The sequence below is a fragment of the Conger conger genome, chromosome 3 (assembly GCF_963514075.1).
Source record: "Conger conger chromosome 3, fConCon1.1, whole genome shotgun sequence".
In the NCBI taxonomy this organism is placed as follows: domain Eukaryota; kingdom Metazoa; phylum Chordata; class Actinopteri; order Anguilliformes; family Congridae; genus Conger; species Conger conger.
In genome coordinates, this window is record NC_083762.1 from 55,217,956 (window position 1) to 55,237,803 (window position 19,848).

At 43.1% G+C, this 19,848-nt stretch overlaps 1 protein-coding gene across 15 annotated transcripts in view; it reads left to right on the forward strand.

Moving 5' to 3' along the window:
• The window catches only part of LOC133124929 (peripheral plasma membrane protein CASK), a 166,170-nt gene that overhangs the window by 73,911 nt on the left and 72,411 nt on the right, over positions 1 to 19,848 (forward strand). For all 15 annotated transcript variants that reach the window (XM_061236518.1, XM_061236509.1, XM_061236511.1 and 12 more), the window contains exon 3: positions 18,607 to 18,712. In XM_061236518.1, the coding sequence (XP_061092502.1) occupies positions 18,607 to 18,712 (106 nt within the window). The remainder of the gene's footprint in view (positions 1 to 18,606; positions 18,713 to 19,848) is intronic.

Genomic DNA, 19,848 nt, shown 5'->3' on the forward strand with positions numbered 1-19,848 from the left:
GCATGCACACGCACATCATCAAACCAACGAATGTGCACACACGCACACAAATATGATCACAGCCACACATACTGAAAGCATAGAGAGACTGAGTGATACAGGGCCTCTTTACAGCGCCGAGAGGCAGAAGGAGAAACTACACTTTCACCCAGAGAGAAAATGGTCACGAGGGCAGGGCAGGCAGGGTAGCCCGGTCAGAGAGAGGAGGTGGATGAATGGGTCTAAAAGTGGCAGAAGTGTGAAGTAGGTGGAGAAGGAAGTAGGCCATAGAATGGGAGAATTAGAGATTAAACAGGAGTAGGCCACAGGGCCACACACAGACAGAGAGAAAGCACTTCTCGGTGGAATACTGTAGGAGCACCTCTGAACTGCTGACTAGAGCAAATGCTCAGGAGCTGGTGTGTAGAACACACAAAGGGTTTGTGTTTCATAAGGTAGACAGGCCGCTGCAGCTGCAAACAGGGCCTGCTCCCCGCTGTCATTGGAAACTGCACCCTCAGGCTCCTCCAAGATGGCTCGCGTTATTGGTCAATGATCTCCGCTCTGTCTTATCATGACTGCCCAACCGCAACAGTCCGTCTTTGCACTGCTCAACGTCTGCTAATATACAAGTAAAAAGCCATCAGGCCAAAATAAAACGCTCATGAATGCATATTTAAGTACAGTGACACTAAAGTAGGTAGTAGGTGAGCACTAACAACGCTCCACTGAGCATTCGAAAGACATAGAAAGGTTAGGGATGCGGCACATACTTAATTTCAAATACTTCATTTCTAATTATATTGTAATGACAGCCGGGCTCCGAGACTCTATCTCTTTGTGTTCAGTACACATTTTGCAGCTGGTCAGCTCGAGTCCAATGCGCACTCACCTGTCACATCACAGGTGTCGCCATTGAAACAGGTGGCAGAGCCTGTCATTCCCCCAATGACGAAGCCACACCGCCTCAAAAGCCTGCTGAGCAAATTCTATAATAAAGATAGCTGCAAGCAGCAATTGAAGGGGTACAAGCAGCTTAGCAGCAGTCGGCAAGCACAGAGACTGGAGGAAATCGCCACTGGCACTTGAAGAACATGCAAACTACATAGAAAGGGCCCTGCCCAGATTTGAACCTGGGACCTTCTTGCTCAGAGGCAACAGTGCTATCCTCTGGGTATGCAAGGAGGGATTTTTGTCAATTGCAAAAAAATAAAATAAAAATGGCAGCCAATTTCTGAATTGGGTGATCCATTGAGACCACGACCGTGTCGGAAAGGGTTTTCTTGTTGACTATTTCTCTAAACTATTTTTGAATGCTCATATGTGGCTCATAGGTTATTATACAGGATACAGTTTCAAGTTATTTGGTCATTTGCTTTAAGAGTTATGCTGATTGGTAAAGGATGCATTTAATTATATTCCTCTTGTAGTACCACCTACTGGAACTACATGTAAATTGGCATGCTGCCCCAGATGTCACCATTGCTCAAGTTTTCGAAATTGTATGACGATCAGATAAAGCATTCAAAAGTTACAGCTGTTACAAAAATGTCAGTAAAAATGACTAGGCCCACAACAATTGACAAATGTCAATCAATTTGATGAAGATTATATTAAAATGAAGAAAAAAAATCCAAATGGTGGAAAATTTTAATGTTGCAACATTAAAGATGTTCATCTCCTGATGTAAGTTATAAGATTTTCCATTAACCAAGATATGCACTTTGAATTCTTGCATATTTGCTATAGCTGCTAAAGTGCCCCCTAATGGCAGACTATACATTTTACATGGTGGTACAATGTCAAAGACCTATGGTGATACATGGTGAGTTTCATGATCATTGGACATTGCTAAGCCTGTCAAATGGCTGTTGATATCTGATTGGCAGATGGCGGTCATGTTTTTTAAGACATCTCTCTGAAAACCCTGTTGGAGACTTATTGGTAAAATGATAAGATGACAAGTTATAGGAATTTAGACTTCTTAGTGCCACCTATTGACCGAGAGGTGCCAAAACTTGATGTGGTCACAGAATCATGGACTACAAACAGTATATGTTCCAAGTTTGGTGAGGATCAGTTATAGGGTTCTCGAGTTACAGCTGTTTTTGAAAAAATGGCCACACCCACAACAATTAATTGACTGGTCATGGACACATGATTTGGAAAATCCCCCCCAAAAAAGATCAGTTTTATTAGGAAAATCTGGTGAAGATTAGATTAAATTCATGAAAGAAGAAAATTTCATTCTAGACCAAACGGTTATTGCCTAAAACATATGTGGCTGCCTTACAGTGCCGCCATAGGCATCATTGCAATAATCTGAGTAGTGGTGGAGTAACTGAACCTACCTGCCAAGTTTCATAGCTCTACAATTTCCTGTTTTCCATTCACTTTTAGCAAAGAAAAGCAATATGTATGTCTTCCATTCAGCCGATGAGGTCATCAGCCTGTCTTGATAATATATAATACACGTTTAGTATGTAAAGGGCAATCAATGGGAAGTTCAGCACTCAGGAAGGCATTCATCTGTCATTAAAGGGTATTTTCGAGTTTTTGTTTGCCAGCCCCATAAGTTCACTGCAGTGTCACTGAGTCATGAAATGATCACAGCTTGAAAAATTAGGTGCATAGTGGGTTTATTAAGTGAATTGACTTACAGTTGATTAGACTAAGCAGGGGACAATTGGTAATATCATTTCAGAATTATTTTTTCTCCCTCCACTTTGGTGCCCCTACTCTCTGGTGGCTTCCTAGGCCACCACCTTGTTCACCAATGCCTATAAACGGGGCTAATATCATTTTGAGAGGTCGGAGATTGGAGATTGCGGATTGGAGGGAAGAATAACAGAAATTGTATATTCTGTTGCTGTGACCCCTGAAATGTCCTCTGTGTTCACAGGTTTTTGAAGAGTCTAGGAAAAATGGCCCACCTCTTAATTACACTCTGTTGAGGGGCAGACATTGCAGCCACTTTAATTAACACAACACTTAAGACAAATTTGTCTGGCAGCACCGGTCTACTTTCATCCTTCTAAATACATTTGAATAGGGAAGAAGAGACTGCTTTCACTGAGTGTTAGCTGTCACACTTTTCTGTGTTGGGCCACAATACAAGTGGCCATCGCATACAATACAATCCATAGGAGGAACATTGACTCACAGACAGCAGTGATTAGTGTGTGTGCGTGTGAGTGTGTGCTTTTCATCTGTTCATTCTGATTTAATTTGAATTTAGGTTGATTTTTTCCTTGGGTGGGAGAAAATGGGGTTCTGATTCTCTCAAATCCATGTCGCAGTAGTCCTAGTTCAGATACATTTGGATACTGTGTAGTCTCTGCTCTTTGCCTAAACCCATTGTGTTTGTGTTTTTGGACCTGAATGTGAATGTATGCTTCTGGTCAGTTTCTGTCTTGGCACCCCCAACCTCTTTTTTTCCCAAGGAGCTGATAACAGCCTTTTTGTGAAGCCTCTCCAGCCCCTTGGGTCTTAATATTATTTTTATTTTGGTATCGACATCCTCTTTATTGCTCTGACCATTTATATTACAGAGTTTCCCTTTTTTGAAGTATTGCTGTATTTATATTTGTTTTGGCCCAAAATTCCAGGTTTCATGAAATAATATAGAAGTCAACAAACTGTATCTATTGATTCAATATTTGTCATTTTCCCTCAGGTCACCATAAGTCCATAGAAAATCTCAGTTGATTGACTGGCGTTGAAGGAATGAAATATGGTCTGGCTACAGCAAGGAGGAGGAAACTCAGAAAACTAGAGACTGCTGTCTGAGATACTCAAATCACCCTGTCTGGCACCAACAATCATTCCATGGTCAAAGTCACTTCGATCACATTTCTTCCCTATTTTGACATTTGCTCCGAAATTCAGCAGAACCTCTTGACCATGGCATGCTTTTATACATTTAGTCACTTCCATATGATTGGCTGATTAAATATTTGCATTAACAAGCTGGTGTATAGGCCTACCTAATAAATTAGTCACTGTATATTCTCTCTCTCAAGAAGCTTTACTTGCTTTTGCCTTTGCAGGGATCTCAAACTCTCATCCTAAAGGGTTGTCTTTTTATCAGCAGCCAGATTTTAGGCCATGAACAAAAAGGTGTGTGGAAATGCAACAACAAAAAAATATCCGAAAGCAGTGTGACTTTCTAGCATTGCCGGGAAATGGCCATTGGTTAAATATATGGTATTTAATTTGCTTCCTGCTGGCCTGCAGTCATTTTGTGAAGGGTGAAATATGCGGGTATTTTAATGTTGTGTTTTAAGATAGAAATGCGTGGGGTCAATTCAGATGTGAGACGTAGAGGAGATCTGCAATGCTTTGCGTTCGCACGTGGAGCATGAGCAGTAGCGCGCGCGTGTGTGTGTGTGTGTGTGTGTGTGTGTGTGTGTGTGTGTGTGTGTGTGTGTGTGTGTGTGTGTGTGTGTGTGTGTGTGTGTGTGTGTGTGTGTGTGTGTGTGTGTGTGTGAGCAGTTTGCTCTGGCCGTGGGGAGACCATGGCACCTCTGTGGCAGTGTAGCTCTCCTGCATGGCTCTGTTACCCCCCCACACAGCCATGACCATGACTAAGCTAGCACACAACAGCCACTTCGTTCTATCAATTGCTTGTCTGCAGTGCATGGTTGCAAAAGAACGGCAGCATCCAAGAAGATTCTATCGGTCAACGGGACTGTTTGTTGTACGATCAGAGACTTTTTGGCTTAGCTGTCGGACACTGGGCTCAGTACCTTCGGGCTCAAGAGAAGGGACTATTTTCAAGGCATCTTGAAACTCCACGTAAACCTGCTGTGCCTCCCTCCCAATTCATCATGCCAAGTCCAGCCCCCCTCCTCAGGCCACAGCTCTCCAGGCCCATGGGTGAAAGCTGCCTGTAATGCAGTGCTAAGACCATTACAATAGACCTTTCTGTCATCTGAATGCACTTTTGGATGCCTGTTTTGTAAGTCTAGTGGGGTTCACAGCACGTGCCAAATGCACTACTCAACAGTCACTTGGTAATATGCTGTCTTTATCCAAACAGAGCATGGGTAACAGATTTACGCTTTGAACACCGTGTTAGTGATACATTTTCCCCTTTCACAAAGCCCAGTTCTCACACATTTTCACTTTGGGGACTTACAGTAAAAAATGACACTCTTTGGTCCCGAAATAGTCATTTTATGTTCATGTCTAGTGAGAAAGGAAAATAAAATTGAAGTGCAATGAGGCTGGGTCAGATGGCCGTAACAACAATAAGTGCATAATTAAGTGCGCAGTATGGCCTCAACAGCTCCAAAAATGGCAGCACTTGCATACCACAGTTTGAGTTTCCACTTTGTATTTGTATCCCATTTTGATCTGAGTCAATGGAGGGGAAGTGGAATTTGGGTTGCTGCCGCTGTCTGCTCCCTGCTTCCAGTCGTGACGCTGGTCTGTGCAAGTTTGAGGCATGGGAAGTCGCATGTTCACAACTGAGGGATATCCCGCAAGTGAGCCCAAGAGACCCGTTTCATGTCTTCTACTCCAGAGTTGTACTGTATTTAACCATCTTACCTCTGCAGCTCTGTGCCCGTTGGTGATTCGATGGGAAAACATCCACTTGTGGCATTGGTGTTTTGATTTTTATTGAAGCAGTGATGAAATAAGCATGCCGACTGCATGTAGGGAGGAGGTTGATCAATTTAAATCCCACCTCGTTGCTAAAAACACTTCAGTGATTGCTAACTTCGTCCTGACAGATGGCTGTAGCCCGTCAGAACAGGCACAATGCGGAATCAGCGGTCACAATTTCTGCCCAATTAAACGACCCAAATGGGGAGAGTGTCATAAAAATGGGGAATGAAAGATTAATTTATAAAGTGGAAAGCAGGTATAAACTGTGGAGAAGCTATATCAGCCCAGGAAGAATGATTACCTTGAGAAGCCTGGTGTGCTGGACTTCAGGATTAAGTTGTGAAGAAAATATGGGGCAATGGTGGAACAAGAGGTCAAAACGCACGGTTCCACACTGCCCTTGCGTTTCTCTTTATTGCGTTCCAAACCCAGAGATAAAATGGGTTATTTTGAAGAAGCTGTTAGAGTATCACATCCAGTCTGTACAGACAGGACAGTGGTGTTATGGTATCGATTTCCAAGCACGCAGTAAGGCTGTTTTGATTTTTACTTCGCAGTTCTTCGGTAAGCAGACTCTTGAGCATGCAGCTAATCTGCCTCAAGAATATTCTGTACTTGTGAGGGCTTTGGAGAGGCATAAACACAAAAACTTGTACTTGCCCTGAGTCCACTCCCAGAGCCCCGTCTTACCATGTCCCAGTTGGGTCCTGGGTCACAGGTTAATCAGAGGTTACAGGTTGCTCATTCCAAACGCTTTTTTTTTTTTTTTTACTCTTATTTTCCTTGCTCCTTTTTCTCCCCCTGGATCCACCCATCAGGAGAAGCTGGAAAAGGAGCCTAGAAACTGAAGTGAAGACAGGGATATAGACACCTTGCTCCTCAGCTACAGACATGGCAGATGGGGAGAGGTGGACCCACAGGTCATTTATATGTCACTTTAAAAAAAGAAAAAAAAAATACTTCCACAAGGGATGTGCTCATGTTTTATCACAAGGAAGGAAAGTTTGGGAGTTTCTAACTTCTACTCGTAGCTTCTAGAAGGAACATTTAACTGGTTGGAATGTCCTTAATGATGAGATCAACCAATTTCCGGGTCAGGATCAGGGAAAAGTGTGCTGTTTTTACATCAGTGTTTGACTTTTCGGTTAGGCCTTTTGAATTCAGCTATGAAATGTACAAGTCACCTGACTGTTTAGTTACTCAATTTGCATCCTTTGTGTTCTTTACCCCCACACACAGTCTTCAATCAGTACAAGCTCTTGTGATGGTAGACACCGGTAGTAGATTATGGACTTTGCGATTAGTAGGCTGATCGAATGACCTTTTAATCAGTTTGTGACGGAAACCTGAAACAAACGTGCCAGTTCAGGAGGGTGATTAACATTTTGTTTGGCTCTTCCCATGTGCCTTGTGGTGTTCCTCTTATGCCTGACAGTGTGTGCTCATTGTGCTCATTGCTATCGCTGAACTCCAAATGTCACATTTGCCCTGGATGGTATAAATACTAGAAGCTTCTGCAGAGATGAGGAAAGCTACAGCTATTAAAAAGTTGTCACGCTCTTGCCTGGATTATTGTTTTAGGGCGATTGCTTAAAAACGGCCTGAACGGCAATGCTTTGTTCCTTCCTGTCTGAACAGTGACATTTAATTAATCACACTGTCTAAGCAGTTTCCCCATGCTGCTCCCTGAAGAAAAGGCTTTCTCTGCTGTTGAAGCCAGATCACTGGTCACCTTAAGGGCCTTTTGTGGGATTGTCATGGCATTTAATGATTATTGGGCGGAGATTGTGAAAACATGGCTTTATCAGACACTGAACTGTTTACCGTGTTTCCTTTCATTGTTCGGCAGCAGAAGCCCTCTGCTCTCTTTCTCTCCCTGTCTCCTTAACATGCTTTCTCTCATTTTCTTTTCCTATTCTTTTGTGTTTTTATCGCAAAGCCTTTCTCAGCCCTTCTCCCTTTCCATCTCCCTCCCTCTCTCTCTCTCTGTCTCTCTCCTCTCTTTCTTTCTATTTATCTTTCTCATCCACTTATCTCATCACAGAGGGAAATATAAAAGTGTGCCTTGGTAGGGATGTGGTCTGATGATGTTACTGGAAAGCTGAGACCCGTTCAGTGTGGAGTCTTAGCTTGGTTATTATTAATGTTATTAAAGGTCTGTCATGGGCCTGGTGTTATTCTCTGGGCTATTGCACTGTTTTTAGAGGACCCATACTCTGCCTGGTGTTTTTTGTTGGGTTATTGCACTGTTTTAGAGGGCCTGTACTCTGCCTGGTGTCATTTTCTGTGTTATGGCAGGCTTGAAACACCACCCTCCAGTCTCTCTCTTGCTTTCTCTCTCTCTCTTTCTCTCATTCACACTTCAAGCTCATCCCTCTGTTCTTTCATCCTTTCAGCTGTTTTCACACCATCAATTACAGAAATCTTGCAGGGAAAGCTGTCTGGTTAATCCAGGGAACATAATCTTGGCACTCAAAGCCAAATTTAGCGGAAACCTCTAGAACACAGCTCTCGCGATAATTTTGGAACTCCTGTCATTTTCCGGCTGTCTGCGCACTGGCACACGCCTGTCTGTAGGTCTGAAAGCGGCATCGCTCCCAGCCTGAGCGATGGCTTTGTGAGAGCGCTTGGAGGCGTAGGAGGCAGTTTTGCCATTCAGTGCAACATAAAGGGCTTTATTCTTCTTCGTAATTGACTTCTCAGAAAAATTCCTTCTCATTACTGGAAAGGATAGCGCCCTGGTTCTGTCACCACCCGTTCAGAGGGCCGCGCGTAGGCTGCTGCAGGGAGGAATATTAAAAGTTAACAGATTTAAGCGCAGAATGCATTCTCCTGGAGTCTATGCTAAATAAAGGGGGTGGGCAGCATCATATTTTAATATAGCCAGAATCGCTGGATGGGGGAAGCAGGGTGGTTCTCAGAGGGAGCTTCTATGAGGGAGATTTGTGTTATGAGGTTTGCGATGTTCTCTCTCATATCGTTGTATTGCCTGTGGTTCACACAGGCAGTAGAAGGGCCACTTATCCAGAGCGAGCACACGCACACACACATAATTGCTAATAGAGATCATCTCCAGCTGTCTGGATCCTCAGTTGCATTGCTGTGCGTTCTCAGAGTACTCAAACATTGTTACCTCATGCATCCTTTTATGCAACTTCAGTCTGCCATGGTGGTGAATTTCACCCTTCTTGGATGCTTTGTCTTTTGATCATAAGAAAAGGGGGGGCTCTAGGACTAGTGGTCAGTGAAAGGGATGTTTGTCGCCTGTTCTCTGTCCACAGGCAAACATGCATTCTCAGGGAACTCAAACAGTGTCATCTCATCCGTCCCATAATATTCAAACATCTACTCTGGTTAAAGTTCTCAGAGGCTATCCAAGCACAAAATTACTGAAACATAAAGTAAGAGAAACAAGAATTTAATTAGTCCTGACTTTTGCAATTTGTTAAAAAAAATTGTATCCTCCGGCTTATAGCCCTTTTAAATATTGATGTCTTTTCACTAAGCTCTCTGGGTAGAAGACTTCCGGGCAATGTTCAGGTGCTAATCCTGTGGCGTTTACATATTTATGCATTCAGGGCCTTTTCCTGTTGATGAATACATTAGTCTGCAGGCTGGAGATGACTTAAAAAACCAAACCAGCCAAGTAGCTGTTTGCACAACACCAAAGATCTGTAGCAGTGGTTGTTTGCTCTTCCCACAATGCCCTGGGAAGACACATTCTGAAGCACTGTTTGTTCTGGAGAGTTCTTCAGGCTAACGTTAGTTTGTGGGCCTTTTCCCCAATCTTGTGTGTGAAAGAAGGGACAAGAGACTTTGCTTTATATAGCTGGAAAGTCAGGAGGTTGTTATTTATTTGAATATTGTTGTCAAGGTGTCAGAGCAAAAATGTTTCCAGAACACACTCAAAATTTTTGTAGATGACTATTTATTTATTTATTTATTTTTGGTCCTTCACTATTTATTTTGGGGGACACTGGCATGATTAGCATGGAGGTGTGCCCCGTTAGGGTTAGCGAAGTTTTCAATCATATTGTTTAAGTAAAAAATTTAAGCAAGTAACTTCTGTGTGAATGCCAGTTGCCCACGTAAAGTCTAGCCACCCTGAGTCACATCTTCAGATTGGTCTGTCTTTGCTAGGAGCAGAAAGCCAGAGTAAATATTAAGCAGCTGAATACATTTCTCTCTGAGGTTTATATCGAACGGGCGAGAACTGCCTCCTGCAGCATATGAGCATTACTGAGTGTACTGGAATGGGTCATGTGACTGTGTCATGTGACTAGTATTAAGGCAAGCTTGATGTGTGATCATTGCCACCACCGATTATCACATTTGATGGTTGATTGCAGCGACTTTTACTTTATACTAGAATGATGGGCGAATTGATGTCGTTGCTATCATTGTTGTGCCCATCGCTGAGGCATTAGCTGTCCATGTGACATGCTCTAGTTCCCTTGCTTTTGTAATGACACCTTCTTGTACTGGAGAGCCACCTCCTGTATGTAGGTTCCCAGGTTTCTGCTCTGTATGTCATATGGAATCCAGGGCAGTTGGGACCCCATAGACTCTGGAGCAGTGGTCCTTACTCCTGGTCCTGGAGAGCTACGGCCTTAATATCAGCAACCAAGTCAGACCCAAGAAACTAGGTGAGGTGACCACTGCTCTAGAGTATCCAAACCATCAGACATGTTCTCTGGCTCATTGTTCCATACCTGTGTAACATTCTCGGTCTTATTTTTCCGACATTTTTCCATAATCTGCCAGTTTGGCCGCATTCACAGGCTGCATTCACAGTCCATAATGTAGAGCCTCCACTATCCACCCAATCATGCATGTTCTCAGGATCAACGTAACCTTCAATAATGTTCTCAGTCTCACTGCTCCATAACCTCTGTAACATTTTCGGACTCATTCTTCCGTAAGCTCCATAACATTCTCAGACTCATTGTTCAATAACTTTGATAGTATTCTCAAATTCATTCTTCCATAACCATGATGTTCAGACTCATTTCGTTACCTCCATAATGTTCAGACGCCCGTTGTCCAATAACCTGCCGAGTATCCGCCTAGCAAAGCATGTATCAAGGCTCAATGTTCCACACAACCTCCATACTGTTCTCAGGCTCATTACTCCACAACCTCCATGCTGGTGTCATGCTCATTGTTCCATAACCTGCAGAGTCCACCCGTTCGGGAACATTCCCAGGCTCATCTCTCCCGCCGCAGCCACCAATCTGTGCACTGTTAATGTCCTGTGGTATGAAAACATGCCTGGGGTATTTCTGCCATTGAAAGGAGGAGGGATTGTAGGAAACTGAGCTCCAGCTTCTATCTCTCGGCTTGAAGGAGGTGGGGGGAGGGAGCAAGAGAGAGGGAGTGAGATGGAGCAAGAGGGAGCAAGGGGGAGCGAGAGAACGAGAACATACACACAGGAGACATTGCAAGCTTGTGCTACTAAACAGGAAAATGATGCAGAGTAGGCATTTTTGTCATTTGAGACATTTTATGTGCACGTTTCTGTACTGTTATTACATTTCAGCAGTTTTAATCACATGATATTCTTTTTTGAATAGATGTGTTTTTACAAGGTGTAGCCTGAAGCCTGAATGTGCTGAGACCACAATCAAAAAATCATAAAACACCTAAAAATGATGCGTTTGTTCTCTGTCACCCTGCCTTTTTTGGTGCCGGAACAGCCACAGGCTGCAAGCTACTGCTTCCCCTAGTGGCAGCCTCTGAAACAGCACTGACATCAGACTTGGCACAGATGTTAAAAGTATGTACCGTACCATAGAGGTTAGAGACCTGGACCTTTCCATAGATACAGTAAGACTCAGGCCCAGCTTTCAGAGCAGCATGCCAACAAAGTTGACAGCAGCATAGGCTGTCTCACACTATAATTATGAATTACAGTGTCACTAATTCACTATGAATCACGCACTGACTGAATCACTCACTGCATGCTATTGTACATTAAAATTAACGAACACGGTGCACATTAAATATCCCAACTTAAATAAGAAATAGTTATTTAAGTATTTTCTGGTTACATTTTATTTGGATGAACATTTTAACTTGTTTTAAGCAGTTTGTTTTCTATTATTTTCTTCCTATTGTTCTCTTCAACCACCAAAAGCATCATCTTCTCACAGTTATTTTTCCCGTGGTCAAATGTGACAGTTATTAGTCAAATAGATAATTGATGTGTATAGGCTAATTACTATTCTTCCGAGGCCGCACCCCACCCAGTATGGCTACCACACTTCAGTGGCACTGCCTGCTCACACCTACCTCATTTATCTGGTGTGGACGTCCAAACTCCACACAGGCAAGTTCACATAGCGCAAGGCCCAATACCACAGCCTTCTAAGCCCAGTTTAGGGATGAACAAATCTAGGTATAATAATTAACTAAACTACTTAACCATTTTGGAAGCATGCACTTTCTACTAATTAAAACTGAATCTGCTGCTAATTTTAATGGTCGATTCTTGGGGATCCGCAGGAGTTTATTTATTTATGCGTTTTTCAAATTTTACCACCATCTAAAGAACTGTAAGTATTTTGCATGTGTAACTGACCCAGATCAGACTTTCTGCATGATGTTATGCGGAGTTGCGCAACTGGGCTCAAATTGATCATGTTTGTGATCTAGATGTCCGAGATGTGTCTCTGCATTGCCATGGGTGGCCAGAACGGCCTCCTTTAATGCTTCCTGTAACTTTTCAAAGGCTGTTCTAGGTTTTCCTCACATTTGGCTGATTTTGCCGCATTTGTATCGTTTTGCTGAACATTACATTTATCCAGTGCTTTTATCCAAATTAGCATACAATACGTGCATACCAAAGGTCATTAGAACAACTACAGAATAGGTTGGATAAGGTACAATTCACATAAAGTATCAGTCATCCACATAAAGTGTAGTTCACATGGTAAATATCGACCAAGTCATATCTAGGATGGACCATAGAAGCGAGCAGTTACTCAACCATGCCCAGCCATGCTCAGCATGACAAACACATCTCTCCTCTCTGTGTGAAAAAACATTTATCAACATCCCATTGTGTTTTAATGTGTTAATCCCTTGCAGTTTTAATGTGAGAGACACCAGCCTCTGAGATCTATGCATTACAGTTGCCTAAAATCTCTCACTCAATTCAGTTAAACATGTAGGCCAATTCCATGCGATGGGTCGATGGGCCTGCTATTCACAGAAACGCAAAACGAGCTGAATATCATTAATATTAATGAAGTGAAAGGGTTAGTTGAGCTGACTTAGGGATTAACGCACATGCGCCCACACACGCATGCTTGCACGTGCGCACACACACACACACACACACATATCAGTTGAGCACTCTTAGGAAGGATTCCTCTCCATAGAGTCATTTGAGAGATAGCAGAAATAATCTTGTTTGTGCATTCAGCTCGGCTTTTCACATGGAGCACGGTCTAACAAGATTTATTCATTTTTATTTGTGCTGGGATTGATTTGAATGCATCCGCAAAGCTCATCTGCTTTGCTAATCAATTGTTTTTGAGTCGAATGGCGCGGTTTTTAGTGCGGCTTGCCTCCCGAAAGCCAGCGTTGTTAATTACACATGAGAAAGGCAGCTGAAGAGCAGGCCGGGGTAATTTACTCTCTACTCCGCTGTCAGATGGGAGGGAGGGAGGGAGGGAGGGAGGGAGGGAGGGAGAGAGAGAGAGAGAGAGAGAGAGAGAGAGAGAGAGAGAGAGAGGGAGAGGGAGAGGGAGAGGGAGAGGGAGAGGGAGAGGGAGAGGGAGAGGGAGAGGGAGAGGGAGAGGGAGAGGGAGAGGGAGAGGGGGAGAGGGAGACTGTGAAGAGTGCGAATGTATGTGTGCGTGTGCACGCGAAAGAGAGAGAGTGTGTGTGCATTTGCAAGAGTGTGGGAGAGTGCATCCTTGATCTTCTCCAGCCTCGCCCCCGATGGTGGAACAGCCTTCCACTTACACTAGCCCTTCTCTCCCTGAAAAGTCCTATATTGTCCGCGCCTCTTATGAGCTTTACCAAGAACAGGCTGTTTGACTGTGTCTTTAAGGCTCATTGATATCAGTGAGCCTCTGTTTTGATTGGCTGGGTAGATCCAACAATCTGAACGCTGTCTGTGCTGAGCACTTGGATTTGTTCCGGCTACAAGGTGGGCCACACTGAAGCAAACAGAACTCCAAACAGCTTGTTTAAATTCAAATTTTCTTCTTATGGAGTATACACATTTTTTGGGGGACTGTGTTATCATGCACTTTCTGGCGAAAAGCATCTGTCGAGTAACTATATTGTAAATCAGGAACTGTGAAATCTGACCCTCGGATCCAAATACCGCCCTTGTTTTCTTTTCTCCTGGTACTTCACTGAACAGTGCTACTGATTGGCCAGATTCGCTTCACACCGGACTTCCTAGGCAAAGGGAAGGTGGAAAATCAGCAGTTCTCAGTTCTCATTTGCTTGTGCCAGAGTTCATGAGGAGCACTTATGTAACTTATGAGTTACTCCTGCCTTTGGGCCACTGTGAGTTCAGTTTGTTTTAACATGAAAAACACTACATGGATTTCGCTGTTGCAACCTGAGGCATGGCCATGAGGCACCCATTATAAGTATCATTTAATCTTTGTAGCCATTTGCTGTACCATTTTTGTGCTCTGTAGACCGAAAACGTAATACAGTTAGAAAATTAATCTCTCCCACTAACTCTGACAGATTAGTTTTTAATCAGACAGCACAGTGTTTATGCCTCAATTCCCAATGTCCGTCTACACTTGGCATGAAGGCGGTAGGCCTGAGTCAAGGGTTCTGTAGCAGTACTATTTAACCCATAAACAAATGACACGTTCATCAACAGTTTTAGTTCTGCTTAAATGCATCCCTGGATGTGAAAGGGTCTGCCATCAAGAGCAGATTAAGTCTTATAAAGTGGAATGTACACTGTCTATAAACATCCATAAAAGTTAGAGCAGCACTAGCTGTAGCGATATAACATATATGCGAGTAAAAATGTTTCTCGGGCAGAATTTTTGGAGGGCGGTAAGCCGATTTGACTGCCGTTAGATGACAAGGGGGAGGCAGAGCCATAGCCTGTTACTCTGGGGGAGAGAATATGTGCCGTTGCAGTAAAGGATATTGATTGGAGGGGAATGGAAAATTGACAGACATTTGATCTAAATTCACGCCCACTGGTCCACGATGATGTCAAATCACGTAAAATCGCATAAAATCTGTTTTTTCCAGGCAGTATTTACCATTTTATAAATCTTTTGTATAATCTTTAAATATATACTTTTAAGACATGTACGTATGGTTATGAAGAATTTATTAAAAAAGTGAATTTTGATTTCAGCTTATCTAAGTAAGCTAATAGCCTGACCTATTCACAAGCCCTTTCTTTGAAAATGTTGTAGGTGACTGCGGCGTTTCCTTGGCAGACACTGGAGCACCACGTACAGCACATACGTAAACAGAGCTTTCTCAATATAGGAATGCTTATGGAGATGCTGCTTCTTCAAAGCTAAGCCACCTCTCTCAAACATTTAATCTCCTGACGGGTTTTGATAGTCAGACACTGCAATGCTTATCTATTTCTTTACTGCCAGTGTTAGGTGTGCATTTGCGATTCAGCGTTTTTTTCCCTTCTGTATTTTTTTTTTTGCTGACAGTTTAACAAGGTTTTAAATTATGCATTTGTATTTGTTTGACAAGCTCAGTGAGCTGGTGGATGGTGGACAGAATGGGCGGGGGGAGGGGGTGAGAAAGCAAGGTAGAAATCGAATGGTTTCCTGTGGAAGTTAGTTTTTACATGAGGAATTACTCTCTGTAGATGACGGTGACATGCAGAGGTATAAAGGTTAACTTTTAAACAGCGATATTCTACAGCATCAGGGGTGTGTAGCTCCAGGAGTGATGTTACTGTTGGCTCCCATTTTGCTGAACTCCTGAGTGAGGTCCAAGTGGGGAGAAATTCAAATGAATATGTCCGTACAGTATGTCAGACAGCAAGGGCCTGTGGTTTCATAATGCAGAGACCTTACAAAAAATAAATAATGAAAAAAAATAAAAAAATAAACAAGAATCTTTTTTTGCCTTCAGCTGTCGTTTTTTAGCACTAAAGAACAAACATGTCATGCTCAAGTACAATGTAATGAGTGAAATAAAAAAGAACCAGGTCATCTTTAAGCAGCTCAAAATATAAATGGGCTGCAGAAAAGGTACCTGCTGCTTGTTCACTTGGTTTGCATTTCGGTGAAGTGTTGTGCGTGAATTCTGTCCAAAGCCCTTTCAGTATAACGTGCCCTCTAGAAATAATCCTTTCACTGCTCCATTTCACAGAATTTCCATAGTGAAGTGACTCATCTCTGTTTTCACCTCTTTTTTTTTTTCAATCCCACCAGCCCAGTGTCATTTTGAGAACCAGAAACCCGCATAATGAAAGTGGATTTCTTTTTTTTTTTACATGCTACATTAGAAAAATGTACAGTCAATGTGTAAAACATTGCCTTTTTGCACAATATGTACTTTTGCGTTTGTGAATGCAGCTTTTTTAAAAGTATTTCTGAGCGGTTATTATAGAATGTTGAAAAGGTGTTTGGATTGTGGCTATTATGGGATGGATTGAGGGTGAGAAACGGAAACCCGCATTATGTTATGAAAATAGATTAACAATTTTCTTCCTCTTTTTTTCGAAACATGCTAGATTATAAAAGTGTACAGTAATTGCGTAAAACGCTCGTTTTTTTCCGAGAGTGGTCATATGGAACATGTTTGTGCGTCCAGTGGTTATTATGGGATGGATTGCGGGTGAGATTGACTGATGGTGTGCTGAAGCTGCAGTTATGCTGGCCGTTCCCCCGAGCCAATCCACTGTCCTCACCCCCCCCCTCTCAGTGGGCCTGGTCACCCCCATAGCCTTGTCTGAGCTGTCGGTTCATCTTGGTTGCGGGCTAATTGAAGTGACTATCCGTGGGCTTGCTGGTGTGTGGGTTGAGCAGCAGACCCAGGGAACCAATGGGGAACGTGGGGCCTAAGGCCTACACTGGCCTGAACCGCACTGGACCCGACAACCGATCATGTGGTCTGTGCTGCCCGGTGCACTTCTAGGAAACAGTAGGCCACAGCCAGACTGATGTAAGCAGGCATTGTGGTAATGTAAGCTTGATGTGGGGGCTGCTAATGATAGTTCATGTTCCAGAAATGTTACGTATAAATTGGTCGGTGTAGGATGAGCTGTGTGTTTGAGCTGTCTGTATCAACATTGGAAATACTCAGGTTTTTGTTTATGAACGCATGGCTCGTCACCTGTGCTCTCATCCTCAGTTTGGCATTTTACTGATATTGAGCGATAATCTTTTAAAGCATTGTTTTCCTGCAAAGCGGGGTCTCTTGTGTAGATCTTCTGTAGATCTCCAGGAATAGGGTTGATGACCCCTGGCCTAGTGGCTACGGTACATAACTGGCACCCAAAAGTTTGGTGGTTCAATCCCGGTGTTGCCATGATAAGATCCGCACAGCTGTTGGGTCCTTGAGCAAGGTCTTTACCCCCACATTGCTCCAGGGGGGATTTTCCCTTGCTTAGTGAAATGAACTGTAAGTCACTTTAGATAAAAAAGCATCTGCTAAATAACTGTAAAGTAATGTAATATTTATTAATTGTATCTATTACATACGACGTTCTAATATTTATTTCTACAGTGAGAATAAAAGTGATTTGTGGATGACGCTATCATAGAATGACTGTGAGTGCACAGTAGTCAGCCATGACTTTAATTGGTCAATTACTTTTGGACGAATATGAATAATTATGTATATGCCCATATTTGGCTACGTTTCTACGCTTTCGTCCAGTAAGACATACAGTAGGTCTATATGAATGAGATCATAGCAATATACACTCTATACTCTACAATGTACAGTATTATGCAGGATCTATCTATAAAGCATGCTTTAGAAAAGTGCAAAATAAGTATATTGCCTCTAACTTTAATATGTAAAATGGCCAATACACTTTACAGGGTACTACTTTAAGATTGTTTAAGATTCAAACCTCTCAAAGGATTCACAATCTGCCCAGTAGTGAGCACATGTTGTTTGACGTGCCGTAGGCATTATACATGGCTGTAGGAGGTATCAGAGATCTGAGCTGATTGAGCTACATTGGTTGAGAATTGTTTTTTATTTATTTATTTATTTATTTTTGTATTAGCATTAGGGCTGATCAAAAGCATTTGAGGCTTTCAGCAAATGCAAGTATTTTACTTCAAGGTACAATTTTTGTGTTAAAACATTGTTACTAGACCATTGTATATCCCTTCCTACCATTGAAAAAGGCTGACTGACATGTTGACTCACCCTCTGTCTGTGTTTATAGTCCTTAAATTCGGGTTTCAAAATATGCAGTTGACAGGCCAGCTCTCTGTACCAAAACATTGTATAGCTGTACAATAATTCAAGCTTCTTGGTTGAAAATTGGTTCTAATTGCCACAGCCAATGGCTTTTCAACGTCACCGTGTTCACAGAGAAGGGGTGGGATAAACGGTGTTGTGGTTTGAGCCTGTTTATTGCTGCAATTCCTCTCTTGACCGCCGGAAGTCCAAAAGGACCAATTGCACCTTTAAAACAGTTTTTTTTTGTGTTTAATATACTTTGTGTATTGACTCCCTTGTGAAAGTGTATTCCCCTGCAGAATTCCAGATGCTGGTAGACCCCAGCAGTTTGCACAGGCTGAATCGGGCACTCATCGCTGCCGAATATAGCTACTACCAAGCCCCATTACAGCTCAGTATCTGTCCATGGCTATGGAGTTTTAATGGCAGCCAGACTGTATGTGTGTTTGGCTGTGGAAATCCTCAAACCGTGCCTTCCCTGGTGTTTCTGGGACGGGGCGCGTCTCTCTCGCCTGCTGTCGGCGATGCAGCTGTCATTTCCCGCGTCTCCGGTTCTTGTGTTAGTTTTTTCTTCCTGCTTGTCAGGGAACTGACGGTCCCCTCTGTTTCTCCCTCTCCCTGCAGATCTGAAGAGAGAAGCCAGCATCTGTCACATGCTCAAGCACCCGCACATAGTGGAGCTGCTGGAGACGTACAGCTCAGACGGGATGCTGTACATGGTCTTTGAGTTGTAAGTGTCTCCTCTGTTTTCCTTTGCGGCGCGTCGGGGGGCTGGAAGGTGGACGTGGGAGGGCTGCTGGGAGTTTTTTTGCTTCCGCGTGGAGGAGACTGCAGCCTCCGTGAGCGGTAGCCTTTTTGTCCGCACAGCTGGGAAGACTGCCTGTGTTTGCGTGACTGTTCGTCTATTCGTTGTGACTCAGGGCTGGGGGCGGCCACTGATCACTGGGTGAACGGACAAATGAAACGACAGAAATGGGTTGCTTATCGCCTTTTATTAAACAAGAATTTTAACACTAATGAAAAAGGCCAACCTGGCAACCAAAATGATCCAAAGGAAAGGAATCCCAAACCAGAAACAAGAGCAGATCAAACACACAACAAAGTCACCCTTTTCCACAGGCCTGTGAACCAAGGCTCTTGTATAGCCCAAAAATTAGGTAATTGGCCACAGCTTACTTTACCTTTATGGCACCACAGCATACACATGTTTCCTCTCCATGTATGTTTTTGTATTCTTTTGCATCAACAGTATTTAAATTAAACCAACCAAGAGGACCAACCAAAGCGGGGCTTGCACTTTTTGAGAGGTTCCAATACACCACACAAGCTCAGTAAAGGGTATAAAATTATTTGAATCCAATATAATTACGTGTTTGACCCATGTGTGTGCATGCATGTATCTGAGTAAATGAGTGCGGGCTGCCCCTCATTCTTCAAGTTCTGTTTAACTGACATTTTAATCATTCAAGCCCTGTAGCTAAATTATTTTCCCTGTATGAAATGCAAATTAAGTATTAGCATCAGTATTAGCATGAAGAACGGTAAGTTAAGTCCTCTTGTCCAGCACAAGAATTCACTCCCTACTCGCTTCACATTTTAATGACAATATCTGCCGGTTCGTTCTTGACGTGTGCAGAGAGGAGCCCGGATATGGTAGTGGAGGGGCTTGAATTGGCCAGGAGTAGAGAAGAGCAGCTATAATTGCGTGTCTACGAGGCGGGGGGAAAAATGGAAGGCGTCACTCCAGCCTGGGGGAGAGGTCGTGACCACCTCCGAATGAAGAACACGAAGGCGGTAACTGCATTAGGGCACATTTGGACGGCTGTGATTGGATTGGAGAATTGGTTTTGAGTCATTCTTGTACTA